Here is a 17717-nt window from a genome sequence, read left to right as displayed (position 1 = left end):
AGACAAGCATGAATCTGTTTCTCAGTTCGTAGTTTAGGAAAATTAGGAAGAAGCATGTTTGTTTTAATAAACATCATTCCACCTCCTGGCATGATCACATCTGAGTAGGAAAATAGTAAATTGATCAAATTCTGTCAGATGAAATATCATGTCTTCTACTCTTGGCAACCTCTTGGTATCTCCACAGATTATAAAACAATTGAATAAACTGTGGTCATGAAATTATCCATGTCACAAATCTTGGTTTCTCCTTTTAATTGCTCAAGAAAAACAAGCCTTTGGTAACTCTAGTTACTGTATGCTACAATACAAAACAAATTACCAATAACCATTCCTGAACTAACACATGACTAGATAGTGTTCCCAGAGCAGTTTGTTTTCTTGTTTCCCATAATTCTGTTTGATCTTCTATTTCTTTTGACATCAGTAGGTAAATCTACCAAAATCTTTGTTCTTGAAGAATGTCTATCTCAGGAAGTTCTCATTCTTGCCCTCTGATATAAAAATAACCATTCCAGCAATTAAAATATATCCAAATAAAAATAAGTCAAGGTTGCTTGATGACTACTACACAGGCACCTGCTCTCCCAATATTCAAGGAAGCCATCTGTTGAAAAAGATAAAACAGAATTTAACACAAATTTTACTGTCTTAAAATATACAAATTACAATGTATTTAAACCACTCATTCATATGCATGAAAATCATTAATAAATGTGCTTATCTTTTCCCAATTTATCCACAAGTAGTATAATATAAATGGAAACAATGAAAATGACATTTACATAAAACAATAATATGTATATTGAAATTTTTTAAACCTGAAATCATTTACAGAATTTTTAATGAAACTAATAAATTCTTTAATGATTTTTAGTGAAATGAAGCTGTTTAAGAAAAGTTTCCAGCAAAGATTTATTCTAGAGCTTGCATGGACACATTTGTGATGATATTTCATAGTGACAGCTTGGAGTATATTTTAGATGAAATAGCTATTTCACTATTGAAGTCATTGTGAAGTTATTTCCCAAGATATTATACTGAATTAAATGTGTTATTCATTCATTCTAAACAGAGACATACAGTGATATAGCTTCAATATTTTGTTATTATTAGGCCATAATTACCATTGCTACAGGGCCTATTTTTTTAAGTCTACATTATGCTTGTCATTGAAATGAGAACTGAGATTTTTAAAATAATCCTGAATATGAAATTGGTTAGAAATATATAAAAACAATAATTTTTAAAAAGTTTGTAATGAAAATTTATTCCATAGAGGTAAACTAAGATTTTAGTAATTTGAACTTTTTCATATCAATGATTTTTATTACAGTTTTCTAAGAATACACACATAAAAACATTAGCTAGATGAGAAATTACAGGATATAATTTCAAAGAGAAAGGAATAAAATGTAACAAATAAAATAGCTATGAGCAAAACAACCTCAGATCACATACATTATCTTATTGATTGAGAAAGGACATGGTCTCACTCTCTAAATATGAAAATTACCATCATTATCTAATTATCTACTAGTTCTTTTAACTGTGCTTATTGTTACCTGCCATCCCTCTTGCAGGTTAAAAATAAAAACAGAAACAAAACCAAAAAAACTTCCCATATGACTTTTTTTTTATTCCTTTTATTTAATACCCTATTTTTAAAAAAGCTAATATAACATATCTTGTCTTTTTCATACATATTTGCTCAAAATGAGAAGTGAAAAGGGGTATGTGATATATTGATAGTGTATTGTGTGTTAAGAATAATTTTTATAGATCACTGTCACATTTATAATCCCATCATATGTTGTCATCTCTGTATAACAGGCATGTGAATGCAGTGTCAAGAGACAATATGTAAATCTGGTAACATCAATGTCCACAATCTGAAATATTTCTGACTCCAAAATGCACACAGTTTCCATTGTCTCTCTTTTAGTTTCCAATGATTTTGAAGCATTGTTTCACATCAGAGTCATCTAAGGGACTTTTACAAAGTATAAGTACTCAAGGCCCACCATTCAATAGGAATTGGATGAGTATTGGGTAGATGTATTTTTGAAGTTTCCCAAATACTCTCTGATGTTCATTCAATACTGAAAAATACTATGCATAGTTTCTAGGTGAAATATAATGTACATACATTCACTTTATGTCTGTATCTACATTTGCATCTATATTTCTATACATGCTTATATGTGTGTGTAAAAATGAATGTCTGCTTTTTTCCCCCGAGTTTACTATTCCTCCTGTATTTATTTTACCAGTGAATGCCACCACTTTCTAACCAGTTGCTCAAGACAGGAACCTAGAGCACATCCATGACACTTAGTTTCACCTCCCTCAACCTTGCAGGTAAATAACCATCAAGTCCTATAACTATCTCTCCAACCAACTTAATTATACCCATTCGTACTGTCTTCAACCCAGTTCAGATTACAGTTTCGCCTTGAGTGTGAAGGGGAGCAGAATATGCCACGCTAGGGTATGCCACTTTGGCATATTGATTATTTTGAACTAAAGGTACCTGAGGGATGCCGGACACAAGAAGGACACTCTGACCCTCCTTTGATCCATTAAAGCAGGAGATAAATCTCCCATGTGAAATGGTACCCTCTATGAACCAGGAGGATAGAGGCATATTTATCATCAGACATAGGGAATTTAGGGCCAAGAAGGCTGTGTAAACAAACCTTGTAACTTCTTCACCAATTTACTACCTCAATCCCAAACCAATTTGTCTACTCAGTACTTCATGAATTTATTGTTTCTTTGTCTAAAAAATATCAAAGCTTCCTGCTTTGGTCACTTCTTTGAGTCTCATGTATTTATGGGGTTTCCTTATGTACAAAATTTAATTTGTTTTTCTCCCATTAATTTGTTTTATGTCAATTTAATTGTTTCATTAGCTGAAGAAACAAGAAGGGAAGAAGGAGAAATTGTCCACCCCTACAGTGGATTAGTAAAATATATCCTAATAAATTTCCAACTCTTACCTTGCTTTCTCCTAATTGTTTTTCACTTCTCATCAAGTGCAATCATTTTAAAGCACAATTCTGATGATTTACTTTCCCTGTCTAAAATCCTTCATTAGCTCTCCTTTACGTTTATGGTAAAGTCAAGATTATATAACATGGTTTCTGGTCCTATATGATATAGACATAATTTATCTCTCCAAACTTACTGCTCACCGCTTTATTTATTGCTGAATGAAACATGCCATGTGTTCTCCTTCCTGCGGCTCTTTAAAAATTCTCTTCCTTAAACCAAACCACTCCCCATATTTTTATCTGTTTAACTATTACTCATTTTCTATGCTTCACTCTACATATCATTTCCTGAAAGAAGATTTCTCTACCCAACACACTTAAGTTCTATCATAGTGTTAAGTATTCCCCTTACCCCAGCATTTATCATTCCATTTTAAGCATTTGATATATTCTACAAAAATACATTTTAAATATTTGACAACTCTTCCCCTTTTCCCCCTTGGTCCAGTTTTATCTTACTTAATACATATTTTAAAAAATCTGTCCTGTTCTCTCCCCAAGGTTATACCTTTCAGCCTTAGTATGATAACCTAAGAAGGTTGGCATGAAACCAATTATTAAAAAGCAACTGAAGATTTAAATATCTCACCAGGCTTCCCTGAAACTCACTCTAAGCATCTTATATATCTATTATATGTAAATAAACTAAATCCATGCACAACAAAGTAAACTGAATTGCAAAAATAATTCACAATAAATTTATTTAAGAAATATTCACATATCTCTCACCCCATGCCAGCAACTATGTCAGTTTTTGGAGATATGACAGTAAATGACACACTATCTTTGTTTCTTTACAGCTGCAGGTAGATGCAGAAAGACAGCACTACAACATTGTACCAAGGAAGACATGAAAGGGTGATTTTAGCCAGGATAGGGGAAATGGAATTAAATTTTTCTTTCTATGTTTTGAAGCACACATATTGTTTTTTCAAATCAAATGCAAAAACACAAAATAACAATGTTAAATGGCAAAGTCAAATTTACTTAAAACACAAACACACACACACACACACCTGCAAGCATGCATGCATTTGTTCTCTGTGTAACTATTAAGACATGAATCTGGCAAATACTCTCTAATCTATTTACATTATTTCCAATTCTAGCTAGCTTGGGAAATTTTCCAAATATGCACTATTATATATTTTAATATATTTGCTTATTCATTCTAATGCATAGCCATTTTATGGTACTAGTAGTAAATGGAATAACCAGATGATATTGTCCATTTATGGGGTAAGTGAAGGGAAGGTGACAAGCATTATCCAGCAAATACCAGAACTTTCTCTAGTGGCCTGGAATTTCAAAGGGATTTTGTGTGGGTTTGCTGATGGTTCCTTGAAAGTCTTAAAAATATAAATAATGATAAATGTGGATGTAAAATCTTAAAGTACTTAAGAACTTTAAAATTAATGTTTATTGTGCTAAAATAAAGTTATTATCAAACATTTTATATATATATATATTTTTTTTTTTTTTAATGAGGCAGGTTACTATTAGTCATCAATTTTATACACATCAGTGTATACATGTCAATTCCAATTGCCTAAATCATCACACCACCATTCCCACCACCCAACGGCTTTCCTCCCTTGGTGTCCATACTTTTGTTCTCTACATCTGTGTCTCAACTTCTGCCCTACAAACCAGTTCATCTGTACCATTTTTGTAGGTTCCATATACATGCATTAACATACGATATTTGTTTTTCTCTTTCTGACTTACTTCACTCTGTATGACAGTCTCTAGATCCATCCACGTCTCAACAAATGACCCAGCTTTGTTCCCTTTTATGGCTGAGTAATATTGCATTGTATATATGTACCACAACTTCTTTATCCATTCATCTGTCAATGGGCATTTAGGTTGCTTCCATGATTTGGCTATTGTAAATAGTTCTGCAATGAACATTGGGGTGCATGTGTCTTTTTGAATTACGGTGTTCTCTGGGTATATACCCCATAGTGGGATTGCTGGATCATATGGTAATTCTACTTTTAGTATTATAAGGAACGTCCATAATGTTCTCCATAGTGGCTGTATCAATTTACATTCCCACCAACAGTGTAAGAGGTTTCCCCTTCCTTCACACCTTCTCCAGCATTTGTTGTTTGTAGATTTTCTGATGGTGTCCATTCTAACTGGTGTGAGGTGATACCTCATTGTAGTTTTGATTTGCATTTTTCTAATAATTAGTGATGTTGAGCAGCTTTTCATGTGTTTCTTAGTCATCTGTATGTCTTCTTTGGAGAAATGTCTATTTAGGTCTTCTGCCCATTTTTGGATTGGGTTCTTTATTTCTTTAATATTGAGCTGCATGAGCTGTTTATATATTTTGGAGATTAATCCTTTGTCCGTTGATTCATTTGCAAATATTTTCTCACATTCTAAGGGTTGTCTTTTCATCTTGGTTATGGTTTCCTTTACTGTACAAAAGCTTTGAAGTTTCATTAGGTCCCATTTGTTTATTTTTGTATTTATTTCCATTAATCTAGGAGGTGGATCAAAAAAGATCTTGCTGTGATTTATGTCAAAGAATGTTCTTCCTATGTTTTCCTCTAAGAATTTTATAGTGTCTGGTCTTACATTTAGGTCTCTAATCCATTTTCAGTTTATTTTTGAGTATGGTGTTAGGGAGTGTTCTAATTTCATTTTTTTTTACATGTAGCAGTCCAGTTTTCCCAAAACCACTTATTGAAGAGACTGTCATTTCTGCATTGTATATCCTTGTCTCCTTTGTCATAGATTAGTTGACCAGAGGTGTGTGGGTTTATCTCTGGGCTTTCTCTTGTGTTCCATTTATCAATATTTCTGTTTTTGTGTCAGTACCATACTGTCTTGATTACTGTAGCTTTGTAGTATAGTCTGAAGTCAGGGGCTCTGATTCCTCCTGCTCCATTTATTTTTTCCCTCAAGATTGCTTTGGCTATTTGGGGTCTTTTGAGTCCCCATACAAATTTTAAATTTTTTGTTCTAGTTCCACAAAAAATGCCATTGGTAATTTGATAGGGATTACATTGAATCTGTAGATTGCTTTGGGTAGTAGTCATTTACACAATATTGATTCTTCCAATCCAAGAACAAGGTATATCTCTCCATCTGTTGGTACCATCTTTAATTTCTTTCTTCAGTGTCTTATAGTTTTCTGCATACAGGTCTTTTGTCTCACTAGGTAGGTTTATTCCTTGGTATTTTATTATTTTTGTTGCAATGGTAAATGGGAGTGTTTTCTTAAATTCTCTTTCAGATTTTTCATCATTAGTGTATAGGAAAGCAAGAGATTTATGTGTATTAATTTTGTATCCTGCAACTCTACCAAATTCATTGATTAACTCTAGTAGTTTTCTGGTGGCATTTTCAGTATTCTTTATGTATTGTATCATGTCATCTGCAAACAGTGACAGTTTTACTTCTTCTTTTCCAATTTGTATTCATTTTATTTATTTTTCTTCTCTGATTGTCATGGCTAGGACTTCCAAAACTATGTTGAATAATAGTGGTGAGAGTGGACATCCTTGTCTTGTTCCTGATCTTAGAGGAAATGCTTTCACTTTTTCACCACTGAGAATGATGTTTGCTGTGGGTTTGTCATATATGGCCTTTATTATGTTGAGGTAGGTTCCCTCTATGCCCACTTTCTGGAGAGTTTTTATAATAAATGGGTGTTGAATTTTGTCAAAAGCTTTTTCTGCATCTATGGAGATGATCATATGGTTTTTATTCTTCAATTTGTTAATATGGTGTATCACATTGATTGATTTGCATATACTGAAGAATCCTTGGATCCCTGGGATAAATCCCACTTGATCATGGTGTATGATCCTTTTTATGTGTTGTTGGATTTTGTTTGCTAGCATTTTGTTGAGGATTTTTGCATCTATATTCATCAGTGATATTGGTGTGTAATTTTCTTTTTTGTAGTATCTTTGTCTGGTTTTGATATCAGGGTGATGGTGGCCTGATAGAATGAGATTGGGGGTGTCCTTCCTGTGAAATTTTTTGGAAGTGTTTGAGAAGCATGGGTGTTAGCTCTTCTGTAAATGTTTGATACAATTCACCTGTGAAGCCATCTGGTCCTGGACTTTTGTTTGTTGGAAGATTTTTAATCACAGCTTCAATTTCATTACTTGTGATTGGTCTGTTCATATTTTCTATTTCTTCCTGGTTCAGTCTTGGAAGGTTATACCTTTTGAAGAATTTGTCCATTTCTTACAGGTTGTCCATTTTATTAGCATAGTGTTGCCTGTAGTAGTCTCTTAGGAAGCTTTGTATTTCTGAGGTTTCCATTGTAACTTCTCCTTTTTCATTTCTAATTTTATTGATTTGAGTCTTCTCCCGTTTTTTCTTGATGTGTCTGGCTAATTGTTTATCAATTTTGTTTATCTTCTCAAAGAACCAACTTTTAATTTTATTGATCTTTGCTATTGTTTTGTTAATTTCTATCTCATTTACTTCTGCTCTGATCTTTATGATTTCTTTCCTTCTGCTAACTTTGAGTTTTGTTTGTTCTTCTTTCTCTAGTTTCTTTAGGTGTAAAGTTAGATTGTTTATTTGGAATTTTTCTTGTTTCTTGAGGTAGGCTTGTATAGCTATAAACTTCCCTCATAGAACTGCTTTTGGTGTATCCCATAGGTTACAGATCATTGTGTTTTCATTGTCATTTGTCTCTAGCTCTTTTTTTGATTTCCTCTTTGATTTCTTCAGTGATCTCTTGGTTATTTAATAAGGTATTGTTTAGCTTCCATGTGTTTGTGTTTTCTTACTTATTTTTCCCTGTAATTCGTTTCTAATCTCATAGCATTGTGGTCAGAAAAGATGCTTGATATCATTTCAATTTTCTTAAATTTACTGAGGTTTGATTTGTGACCCAAGATGTGATCTATCCTGGAGAATCTTCCATGAAGAAAGTGTAATCTGCTGGTTTTGGATGGAATTTTCTATAAATATCAATTAAATCTATCTGGTCTATTGTGTCATTTAAAGCTTCTGTTTCCTTATTTATTTTCATTTTGGATGATCTGTCCATTGGTGTAAGTGAGGTGTCAGAATCCCCCACTATTATTGTGTTACTGTCAATTTCCTATTTTATTGCTGTTAGCAGTTGCCTTATGTATTGAGGTGCTCCTATGTTGGGTGCATATATATTTATAATTGTTGTATCTTCTTCTTGGATTGATCCCTTGATCATTATGTAGTGTCTTTCCTTGTCTCTTGTAACATTCTTTATTTTAAAGTCTATTTTATCTGATATGAGTATTGCTCTTCCAGCTTTGTTTTGATTTCCATTTGCATGGAATATCTTTTTCCATCCCCTTACTTTAAGTTTTTATGTGCCCCTAGGTCTGAAGTGGGTCTCTTGTAGACAGCATCTATATTGGTCTTGTTTTTGTATCCATTCAGCAAGCCTCTGTCTTTTGGTTGGAGCATTTAATCCATTCACGTTTAAGGTAATTATTGATATGCATGTTCTTATGACCATTTTCTTAATTGTTTTGGGTTTGTTTCTGTAGGTCCTTTTCTTCTCTGTGTTTCCCACTTAGAGAAGTTCCTTTAGCATTTGCTGTAGAGTTGGTTTGGTGGTGCTGAATTCTCTTAGCTTTTGCTTGTCTGTAAAGCTTTTGATTTCTCCATCGAATCTGACTGAGATCCTTGATGGGTAGAGTAATCTTGGTTGTAGGTTCTTCCCGTTCACCTCTTTAAGTATATCATGCCACTCCCTTCTGACTTGTAGAGTTTCTGCTGAGAAATCAGCTGTTAACATTATGGGAGTTCCCTTTTATATTATTAGTCATTTTTCCCTTGCTGCTTTCAATAAATTTTCTTTGTCTTTATTTTTTGCCAATATGATTACTATGTGTCTCGGCATGTTTCTCCTTGGGTTTATCCTGCCTGGGACTCGCTGCCCTTCCTTGACTTGGGTAGCTGCTTCCTTTCTCATGTTAGGGAAGTTTTTGACTATAGTCTCTTCAAATATTTTTCAGGTCCTTTCTCTCTCTCTTCTCCTTCTGGGACCCCTATAATGCGAATGTTGTTGTGTTTAATGTTGTCTCAGAGGTCTCTTAGGCTGTCTTCATTTCTTTTCATTCTTTTTTCTTCACTCCATTCCACAGTAGTGAATTCCACCATTCTGTCTTCCAAGTCACTTATCCATTCTTCTGCCTCAGTTATTCTGCTATTGATTCCTTCTAGTGTAGTTTTCATTTCAGTTATTGTATTGTTCATCTCTGTTTGTTTGTTCTTTAATTCTTCTGCATCTTTGTTAAACATTTCTTTCATCTTCTCGATCTTTGCCTCCATTCTTTTTCCAAGGTCCTGGATCATCTTCATTATCATTATTCTGAATTCTTTTTCTGGAACATTTCCTATATCCACTTCATTTAGCTGTTTTTCTGGTGTTTTATCTTGTTCCTTCATCTGGTACATACCCCTCTGCCTTTTCATCTTTTCTATGTTTCTGTGAATGTGGTTTTTGTTCCACAGGCTGCAGGATTGTATTTCTTCTTGCTTCTGCTGTCTGCCCTCTGGTGGATGAACGTTATAAAACATCTTAAATACCACTTTGCTCTTTGTAAGATACTATATGATCCAAAAGAGTGTAATAAAATACAGATGAGGGCAAATGGCCTTTAGGATGCTTTTACCCATTACTACTACATACATTATTTTGATTTCAATTATAGAGGAATGATAAGCATAATGGCTCATTTCTATAAATATATAATGAAGATATTATATCATTTATATGCCCATAAACTTCCTTTATTTAATGTTCATTTGTAAAAGTAGCACATTTAAAATATATACTGCTGAACTGGTACATTTCCTTAGCAAGTCAACAGTCATAGCAGTGCTCCCTTTGTAAACACTAGGGACTCAGGAAGGTAAAGAATTAAAATATATCTTCTAAAATCTCAGTGCAATAATTACAGCTTATTTTATATTTGCTGCTCTCTGGATAAGGAATGCTTCTTTCTCACAGTTAAAGTAAAACATAGAACATCGCAGGACCTAGTTTTCCAAATTCGTCCTGTTTGTTCCTCCATTCCACCTTTTTTCTTCCTTCTTAGCCAAATGCCTCTTCATTTGAAACAAAGGATTTTCCCTTGGGGAAGAGGAAGTTTCATAAGGCAGATACCTTAGTCTGACCATGAGGAGTCTGGTTTTGTACTTCAAAATCATCCTATTTAATATTGTAGTTGAACACATATCATCAAAACTGACACAATCAAGGAAGTTATGTATCTTTAAAAGTTAACATTTTTTCAAAGAAATTTACTTCAATCAAATTTTAGTCAATTTCTATGACCAAAAATAAACCCTTTTATACATTAAGGAATAAGAGGAGATGAGGTTATTATCTTGCTTCAACTAAGTAAGACTTTGGAATTTAACTGCATCCATTGATGGAAAATTGGTTTGTTTAAATAGTTTCTCATTTTTAAGTTTCTGATAAAGGAGAGAAATAAGAAATATTGAGAGATTTGGCAAAGAAAGAAAGTAGGGAGAAATTGAATATAAGGACAAAAGTCTGAAAATATACCCATTCTCTTCATTACAAGCAAAGTTACAGTAACTGTACAGCATAAGTTATTTTCCACCAGAATTAAGTTGTCCTCCTCTCATCTTTCCCCAGCACTCACACACACCCCAACCCAAATACTCCAGATCTTCGACCAGATTGTGAGCGTCTCTGAGCATGATCCTGAATCTCTAACTACAGTGTATGTTCAAAGGCTAAGCTAAGATCAGCCAATTATTTCACTCCATATTCTTGGCCAAAGTGTTTGTCCAGGAATGAGTGCTTTATACGACAGACCATTCAGAGCTCTTTGCTGTTTGTTTTGGGGTCTCTTTTGAACAAAGAATTCTTTTATTTTCTGATTATGGCTGTGAGGATTCCCACTTGGAGTTTCTAGCAGCACCACTCCATAGAAAATTCTCTCTGCAGTGAGTAGCAATCAACCTAACAAAGATAGTCAAGCAAAAACGGGAGGCAGAAAGTTGTTATCTGCAGGTTTCCATTCTCTTATTTTTATTATCTCTGAAACCAAATATTTTAAAGATGAGTTTTTTTGAACCAATATATTCCACTTTCATTTTTTGCTTCAGCTAATTAAAATTCAGTTCCTGTCTCTTGTTATGACTTATAATAAAGTGGAATTATCACTGAAGCATGAATGTAACTTTCTAATATAAATTTTATTGAAGTATAGAATACACAAGAGAAAAGTACACAAAAACATATGATTTAATAAACTTTTTACAAAATGAACATGAAAATGGACAAAATAAATCATTTTGAGTTCAGAGTAATTTGACTAGATACATTGCTGTATGTACCCCTCTCCTCCAAAAGAAGTAAGTGAAATAAGTTCTTATATGTGAAGTAACTTACACTGGCAACAATCTTACCTGGGTCCATTCATTAGTTTGTGGATCATAGGATTCCATAGTGTTGAGGTATGTCTGCCCATCATAGCCACCAACAGCGTATAGTCTGTCACCAAGGAGACAGACACCAACAGCATCTCTGGGCATACTCAAAGGAGCCACCATGGTCCATGTGTCTGTTTTGGGATCATATCTAAAATGTAAGGATAAAGGACATAACATATTCTAGTCACATTGAACTTTTACTATATTAATGATGCCCTTTCAAAACAAGCCATGAAAAAAAAAACTTAACTTTTTTTTTTCTAAAAACTTAATATTTGAGCAGGTTTTCAGGAGCCAATATCCACAATGTCTGGCTTTCTATAGTTTAAGGTATTTTAAAAACATGCCTAGACTCTTAATTGGATGGATGCTGAGTCATCTTACAAAAATGAATATCATGATTTCTTTCCACAGGAAGTCAGATATGTAAATAACTACTGTTCCACAGTAGAATGAGGTTCTCTAAAACAGGTACAAGAAAATGTTATGCTCATGAGACAGAAGTAATGGTTAAAAATCTGGGACAATTATGAAATACTTCACATTTGAAGTCTCCTTTAAATCAGATCTGAAAATCTATCCTAAATTTACTAGAAAGAAAGAGATAGTTTTACAAAGGAAAACCAGTGTTAATAAAAATGCATGGCCAGCTTTGTGGAAAGTAGGTGTGCAATGTGGCCAGGTTCAAGAGTATGAGAAGAAGCAGTGTTTAAAAAGGTGGTTTTGGGGCTTCCCTGGTGGCACAGTGGTTGAGAGTCCGCCTGACGATTCAGGGGACATGGGTTCGTGTCCCGGTCCAGGAAGATCCCACATGCTGCAGAACGGCTGGGCCCGTGAGCCATGGCTGCTGAGCCTGAGCGTCCGGAGCCTGTGCTCCGCAACGGGAGAGGCCACAACAGTGAGAGGCCTGCGTACCGCAAAAAAAAAAAAAAAAAAAGTGGTTTTTGATCAGCTCATGAATTGCTTGATTCCCAGAGTAAGAGAGTATTTTGTGCTTACTCAATAGGAAAATAGGGAACCATTGAAACTTGAGGAAATAGGTACAACATGAACAGAGTTATCTTTTAGTGACAATTACTCACGATTCACTGGAAGGGAAAGATTGAAGCAGAGGGTCCAAGTATTATTATTGAATTTTAACCAAAAATAATTAAATTTCCAGAGAGTCCGATTACCATACATTACATACAGAGATTTTATATGTTGGGTGATATGACACCAAAGAATTCCTTGGTGAGTGAGCTTTATTTCAGCTAAGAAGGAATGATTAAGCCACCTATTTGCCTTTAACCTACAACTGCAGGTTCAGATACAAAAACATCTAGTAAGAACCCAGTAGAGGAAATATAAAAGAAGACTGGATGACAGCAAATTTATTCCTAGTTTGTTTTTCTACTCCAATCTTGTTATGAAATTTTAATAAAAAAAAGAAGCAAATACAAACAAGCCAAAAAACCCACATACAGTTTATTGAAAATAAAGAAGGTTGTTACAAAAGAAATTACTGGAAGGACCCCAAGGATCTGGAATTTATATTTTGCAGAGAATATTTCTCCCAGGACATTACATGCATTTATGCACCATGTCTGGAGGAGTTGTGACAGCCAAGATGATATATGTGAAATAAGAGATTGGTTGAATGCCTGAAAATCAGGACAATTTTAAGCATAGACTGTCAGGCAAATAAAAAAGTAATTTTATATGCTATAGTTAATAAGTGTAAAACATCACAAGTAGACACAGGCACACATAGACACAAATGAAAATAAGCAATCTATGCTATCAAATCTTCCTTAAGATATTTAAATTTCTACCATGAATATTTTGAAATATATAAACATAAAAACAGAGGACAAAAAAAAAAAGGAAAGATGAGAAAAGAAAAGACACCACAAGGAATCAAAATGTACAATCCACAAAGTGGAACATTTTATAAGATACCTGACTGAATTTTTCAGGGAAAAAAAGCCCAGTAATAAAATGAATTACTAAGAAGAAGTAGCTGTTCTAAATTAAATGTGACTTTAAAATGTAACAAAATAAAGTGAGTGAAACTTACTTGGATCCCAATTTATAGACTAACTGTTAAAAGATGTTTAAGACATTTTCGAAATTTTAATTCTGGGTATCAGATTATAATAAGAGATTTTTTATTAGTTGTGATAATGACATTGCGATTATGCTAAAAATGTAAAGTTCTGATGATTTTCCATTGTTTGTTTCTGGGATGAATTCATACAGGTTTTGAGCTAAAGTAAAGAATTACTTTAAAATACTTCAGGAAATAAAAATACTGTAAAGGTGAATGGATGAAGCAATTTGGTGATGGTTGTTGAATCTGGGTAATGAATACAGGGAGTTGTTGTTTACTTTTCTGTCAGGAAATTTTTGTTATAAAATAACTTTAAAAGGAAGAATGTGTAACACTCCTAATGTCAGTGAAATGTGAACGTTCTTTATATTTTATTCATTTTCCAATAGAAGCTAGTCTGCCTTTTGTCACAATCACTTCACTTAAATAGCTTTTCCTGAAGTCCTATTTTAGTCCCCATGTAATTATTATTCAGATCTATAGGATTTTTTTCAACTACTGTCTACATAGCAGACTTTATCACTTTGCAAAAAGGCAGAAAAACTGAGAAAAAAAGCTAACACTAAGAGCACTAAAGAATAATAAATGCATTTCTGAAGACTTTTGAGATTTTAAGTGACGCTCATATAATGAAGATATTCTCATATACTCATACTTCAGGGAAAATTAAGAAATCACTAGTATGCCCTATATCTATGTACACATTTAAAATAATATCCTACGCTTCAAAAGAGATATCGTTCTTTTCACATTTTACAAATTCCTGAAGAAAAGTTAAAAAAATTAGTGTATTCTCCTAGAAGATCCAAATATTTGAATTAAAAATACCTGTTTTCAGTGGTAGGTAACATATTTCATGTGTTTAATTGCAATCTTTTAATTTATATCTGGCAATGGTGATGATATTTAAACTTATATATATTGCTAGAAAATCAAACCAAACCAAAAGAAAAACTGAGTCCAAACCCTACCCCCTCCTACACACACACTCTCTCTTTCTCTCTCTCTCTCTCTCTCTCAGATATTTATGCAGTAATCACACTAATTCAAAATTACCCAATAATGGTTATCCTTGTTCTCACATTAATGAATCTAAATGGATTTTTCTGTGTTTAGAACTCTGTGGATTTACCTCTCAGCCTGGGGATACACATAATTGTTACCTCACAAATGAAATAAACAGCATTTTTTAGCTTAGGGAAAGATTCACAGATGTATAAGCTCTTTCCAAACAATTACTAACAGTGAACATTGTCATTGCCTGTTCACGTTTTTGACAAAATTTTGTTCTAAGCATTCTTTTTTGCCTCGGGTTGCCTGTTTATAAAAAGAAAGAAAGAATAGAAAAAGCGGGTGGGGGGTGGCTGCTGTCTTTTTGCATTTAGGCTATCTGCCTTTCCTACGTCTCACCTTGGCCTTCATGGTCAGAATGTGAGCTCTGCATCAGGGACTCTTAAAGTTTACAGCCCTCAGGAAAAAGATGCATCCGTATATAGTGGTTAAAATTGGCTGTAAAATGAAAATTTGCCAAAGGCATATGACAACAATAGAACAAAAGTTAGTTTCTCATTGAAACTCCCCCTTGAAATTTTTGAGGTACCATTACTTTTTCAAGAATTGTTATTTCCACAATTAGAAGATAAAAATTTCTTATGTTTAATGGACAATATAACTAGATTTCTGCTCCCCCTTTCAACAGTTTTTGCTTATTTTTATACAAACGTATTTTTAAAAGTTAATTTGATTTCATCTTTTCTATGAAGGTGTATGAAAAACTCTATTTTGATTAGGTCATATTCCATTACATCTACTCTTCAAGGTTGAGGGAAGGAGAGATGAGTTGGTGACAGAACCGGAGAAAGCAAGGACCTGCTAAGCAACACCGACTCCTCTCAGGTGTAGCTTTCTCATTAAAGTTTTAAAAATTATTTAAGCTATTGTCAATCAACAGAACATGGAGCATACACAGAAGATCTTAATGCTAGTAAAAACTCACTTTTAAAGTAAATACATTAAACAGTTCAAAACTAAGGAGAAATAGATTCTTTATGTAGTTATTTTCTCTACTCATATAGTAGAAAAATTTACTAGTGCTAGTGAGCCCAAATTATGTATTTTTAAATACCTTTCTCAATGTGAAAATGAATTTAGAGTTCAATACCAGTGTTGATAACCTTCCATCTATATACGACATCACATGTTTCATCTTTTCATGTACATCTACCTTCCACAGAATTGTTCTCCTTCTTCCAAAGCTTTCAGATAAATTACCATGATGTCAGCATTCCAGGAAGAATATCCCAGGACAACAGATTACTCTGTCACTCCCTGTGTCCAGCTGAACAATTCAAAGATAAAACTTGCCTCATAAGCTACTGAGGCAAATATTAATCACAAATATAAATTAGTATGGCTATGGTATAGGTTAATAATTTTTGCATCTACTTATAAAACAAGGGCTTTATATATGTAGACTGTCATAGGATCTCCATTTGTTGTATATATTTCTGCCAGAAATTTGAACATAATTTGTTATCAAAGAAGTAGCAAAGATTATGCATGCACAATAATAGAAAAACAATGGCAAAAAAATATATATTTTCATGCTGCATTCATTTGGCTGGTTCCAACAGTAAGATCTTAAGAAGAATAAAAAGAAATATTTATTATAAAGTAAAAAAGTGCCTACCTAACATTTTAACTTTAAACAATTCAAGCAATTACATTTTTGTAGAAAATTTAGGATCTCACATATCAAAAAATGTGAATTAATATATTAATGTGCTACTTAAGACCTAGTATAGCATCTATAATTTAAATAAAAAGTAAGTCTCTCCTTTATCATCTCTCTTCAGTGTTCAGAAATTCTTGGATTATGTCTAAACCAAAAGGATGAAATGAGAAATTAAAAGAAATGAATGAATCCAAAATTCCATACTTGCTCTATATATTAATGTTTATGGTAATCTGAAAAGAATTATTTAAGTAGATAATGTATTTATCCCTGTATGTCAGACAGCATATCTTAAATTATTTCATTTTTAACAAAGATCTAAAGATGATAAAAATAGAGTCATATCCTGACAGTAATAAGCTAAATAGTGTTATTTTAGATGATTTTTTCTATTATGAATGGAGTAGATTTTAGTAGACTTTGACTTAGTATATTTATTATAAGTTATATATTAAAATTGTGATTGTTGTTAATAGTGTTTGGTTGATAAGATATAATGATATAATTTTCAACAGGTATATGAATAACTGCTTAATATTTTAGTCTCAATCAAAAATTTTCTGTGTATTGAAGATATGCCTAAAGTATATGTAAATCATGAATCCTCAACCAGTGATGATGGAAATGGGTGTTCACATGAAAATAGAGAAGTAATAAATCAATATCTATCTATATATCTTTCCATCAGTCCATCCAAACATTCATCCATCTATCCATCCCTCCATTTATCCCTTTTAAAATCTGTCTATCTTTCCTTCAATCCATCTGAACATTCATCCATCTCTCTATCATCCCTCTTAAAATATCTATCTAGCTAGCTAGCTAGCTACCTACCTACCTACCTACCTACCAATTTACAGTATACTTCATAATGTTTTCCTTGTGAGAAATTTGAGGCCTCTTTTTCTTAGTGTCTGACTGATTTAATAAATGCTTGTTAAGTGCTTACTCAGTGCCAGGAATTGAGCCAAGTGGAGGAGTATAGGCATAGACAAGACAATCTTGGCCAGCACATAGAATCTAGTTTAGTGGAAAAATTGATGTAAAACAAATAATTTTTTCATTATGTTGTTAATTCGTACAAAGGAAAACTCCATTGCACTTTCAGGTCAAATCTGTATTAAGAAAAGTTTCCTCTGGCTACTCTAAGGGGAAAAGATTGGAGGAAGCAAGAGTGGATATTACATAGGCAGGTTTAGGAGTTTCCTTTAATCTTGACACCCCTTTCCTATCAGGTCTAATTAATGGGATTCAAGGGCAAATGTAGTCCTGATCTCTTATTAGCCAGCAGGGGTACTGATGGCTTTGAGCATATTTTCTGATCCATTGCCTGATTTCCAGCTTTGTGATCTCAAAGTTCTAATTATTCATTTCTTTATCTCTTTTTTTCTAATAC

At 33.3% G+C, this 17717-nt stretch overlaps 1 protein-coding gene across 2 annotated transcripts in view; it reads right to left on the bottom strand.

The window, feature by feature from the left end:
- Nucleotides 1-547: 547 nt before the first annotated feature.
- Nucleotides 548-17717, bottom strand: part of KLHL1 (kelch like family member 1) — a gene marked incomplete at both ends in the record, with an annotated part of 395165 nt that continues 377995 nt past the window's right edge. For both annotated transcript variants that reach the window (XM_079721747.1, XM_079721748.1), the window contains 2 exons: nt 548-607; nt 11472-11643. In XM_079721747.1, coding sequence (XP_079577873.1) covers nt 548-607; nt 11472-11643 — 232 coding nt within the window. The remainder of the gene's footprint in view (nt 608-11471; nt 11644-17717) is intronic.

Source organism: Hyperoodon ampullatus (genome assembly GCF_949752795.1).
Source record: "Hyperoodon ampullatus genome assembly, chromosome: 16".
In the NCBI taxonomy this organism is placed as follows: domain Eukaryota; kingdom Metazoa; phylum Chordata; class Mammalia; order Artiodactyla; family Ziphiidae; genus Hyperoodon; species Hyperoodon ampullatus.
This window is presented reverse-complemented; position numbering and strand designations above follow the sequence as displayed.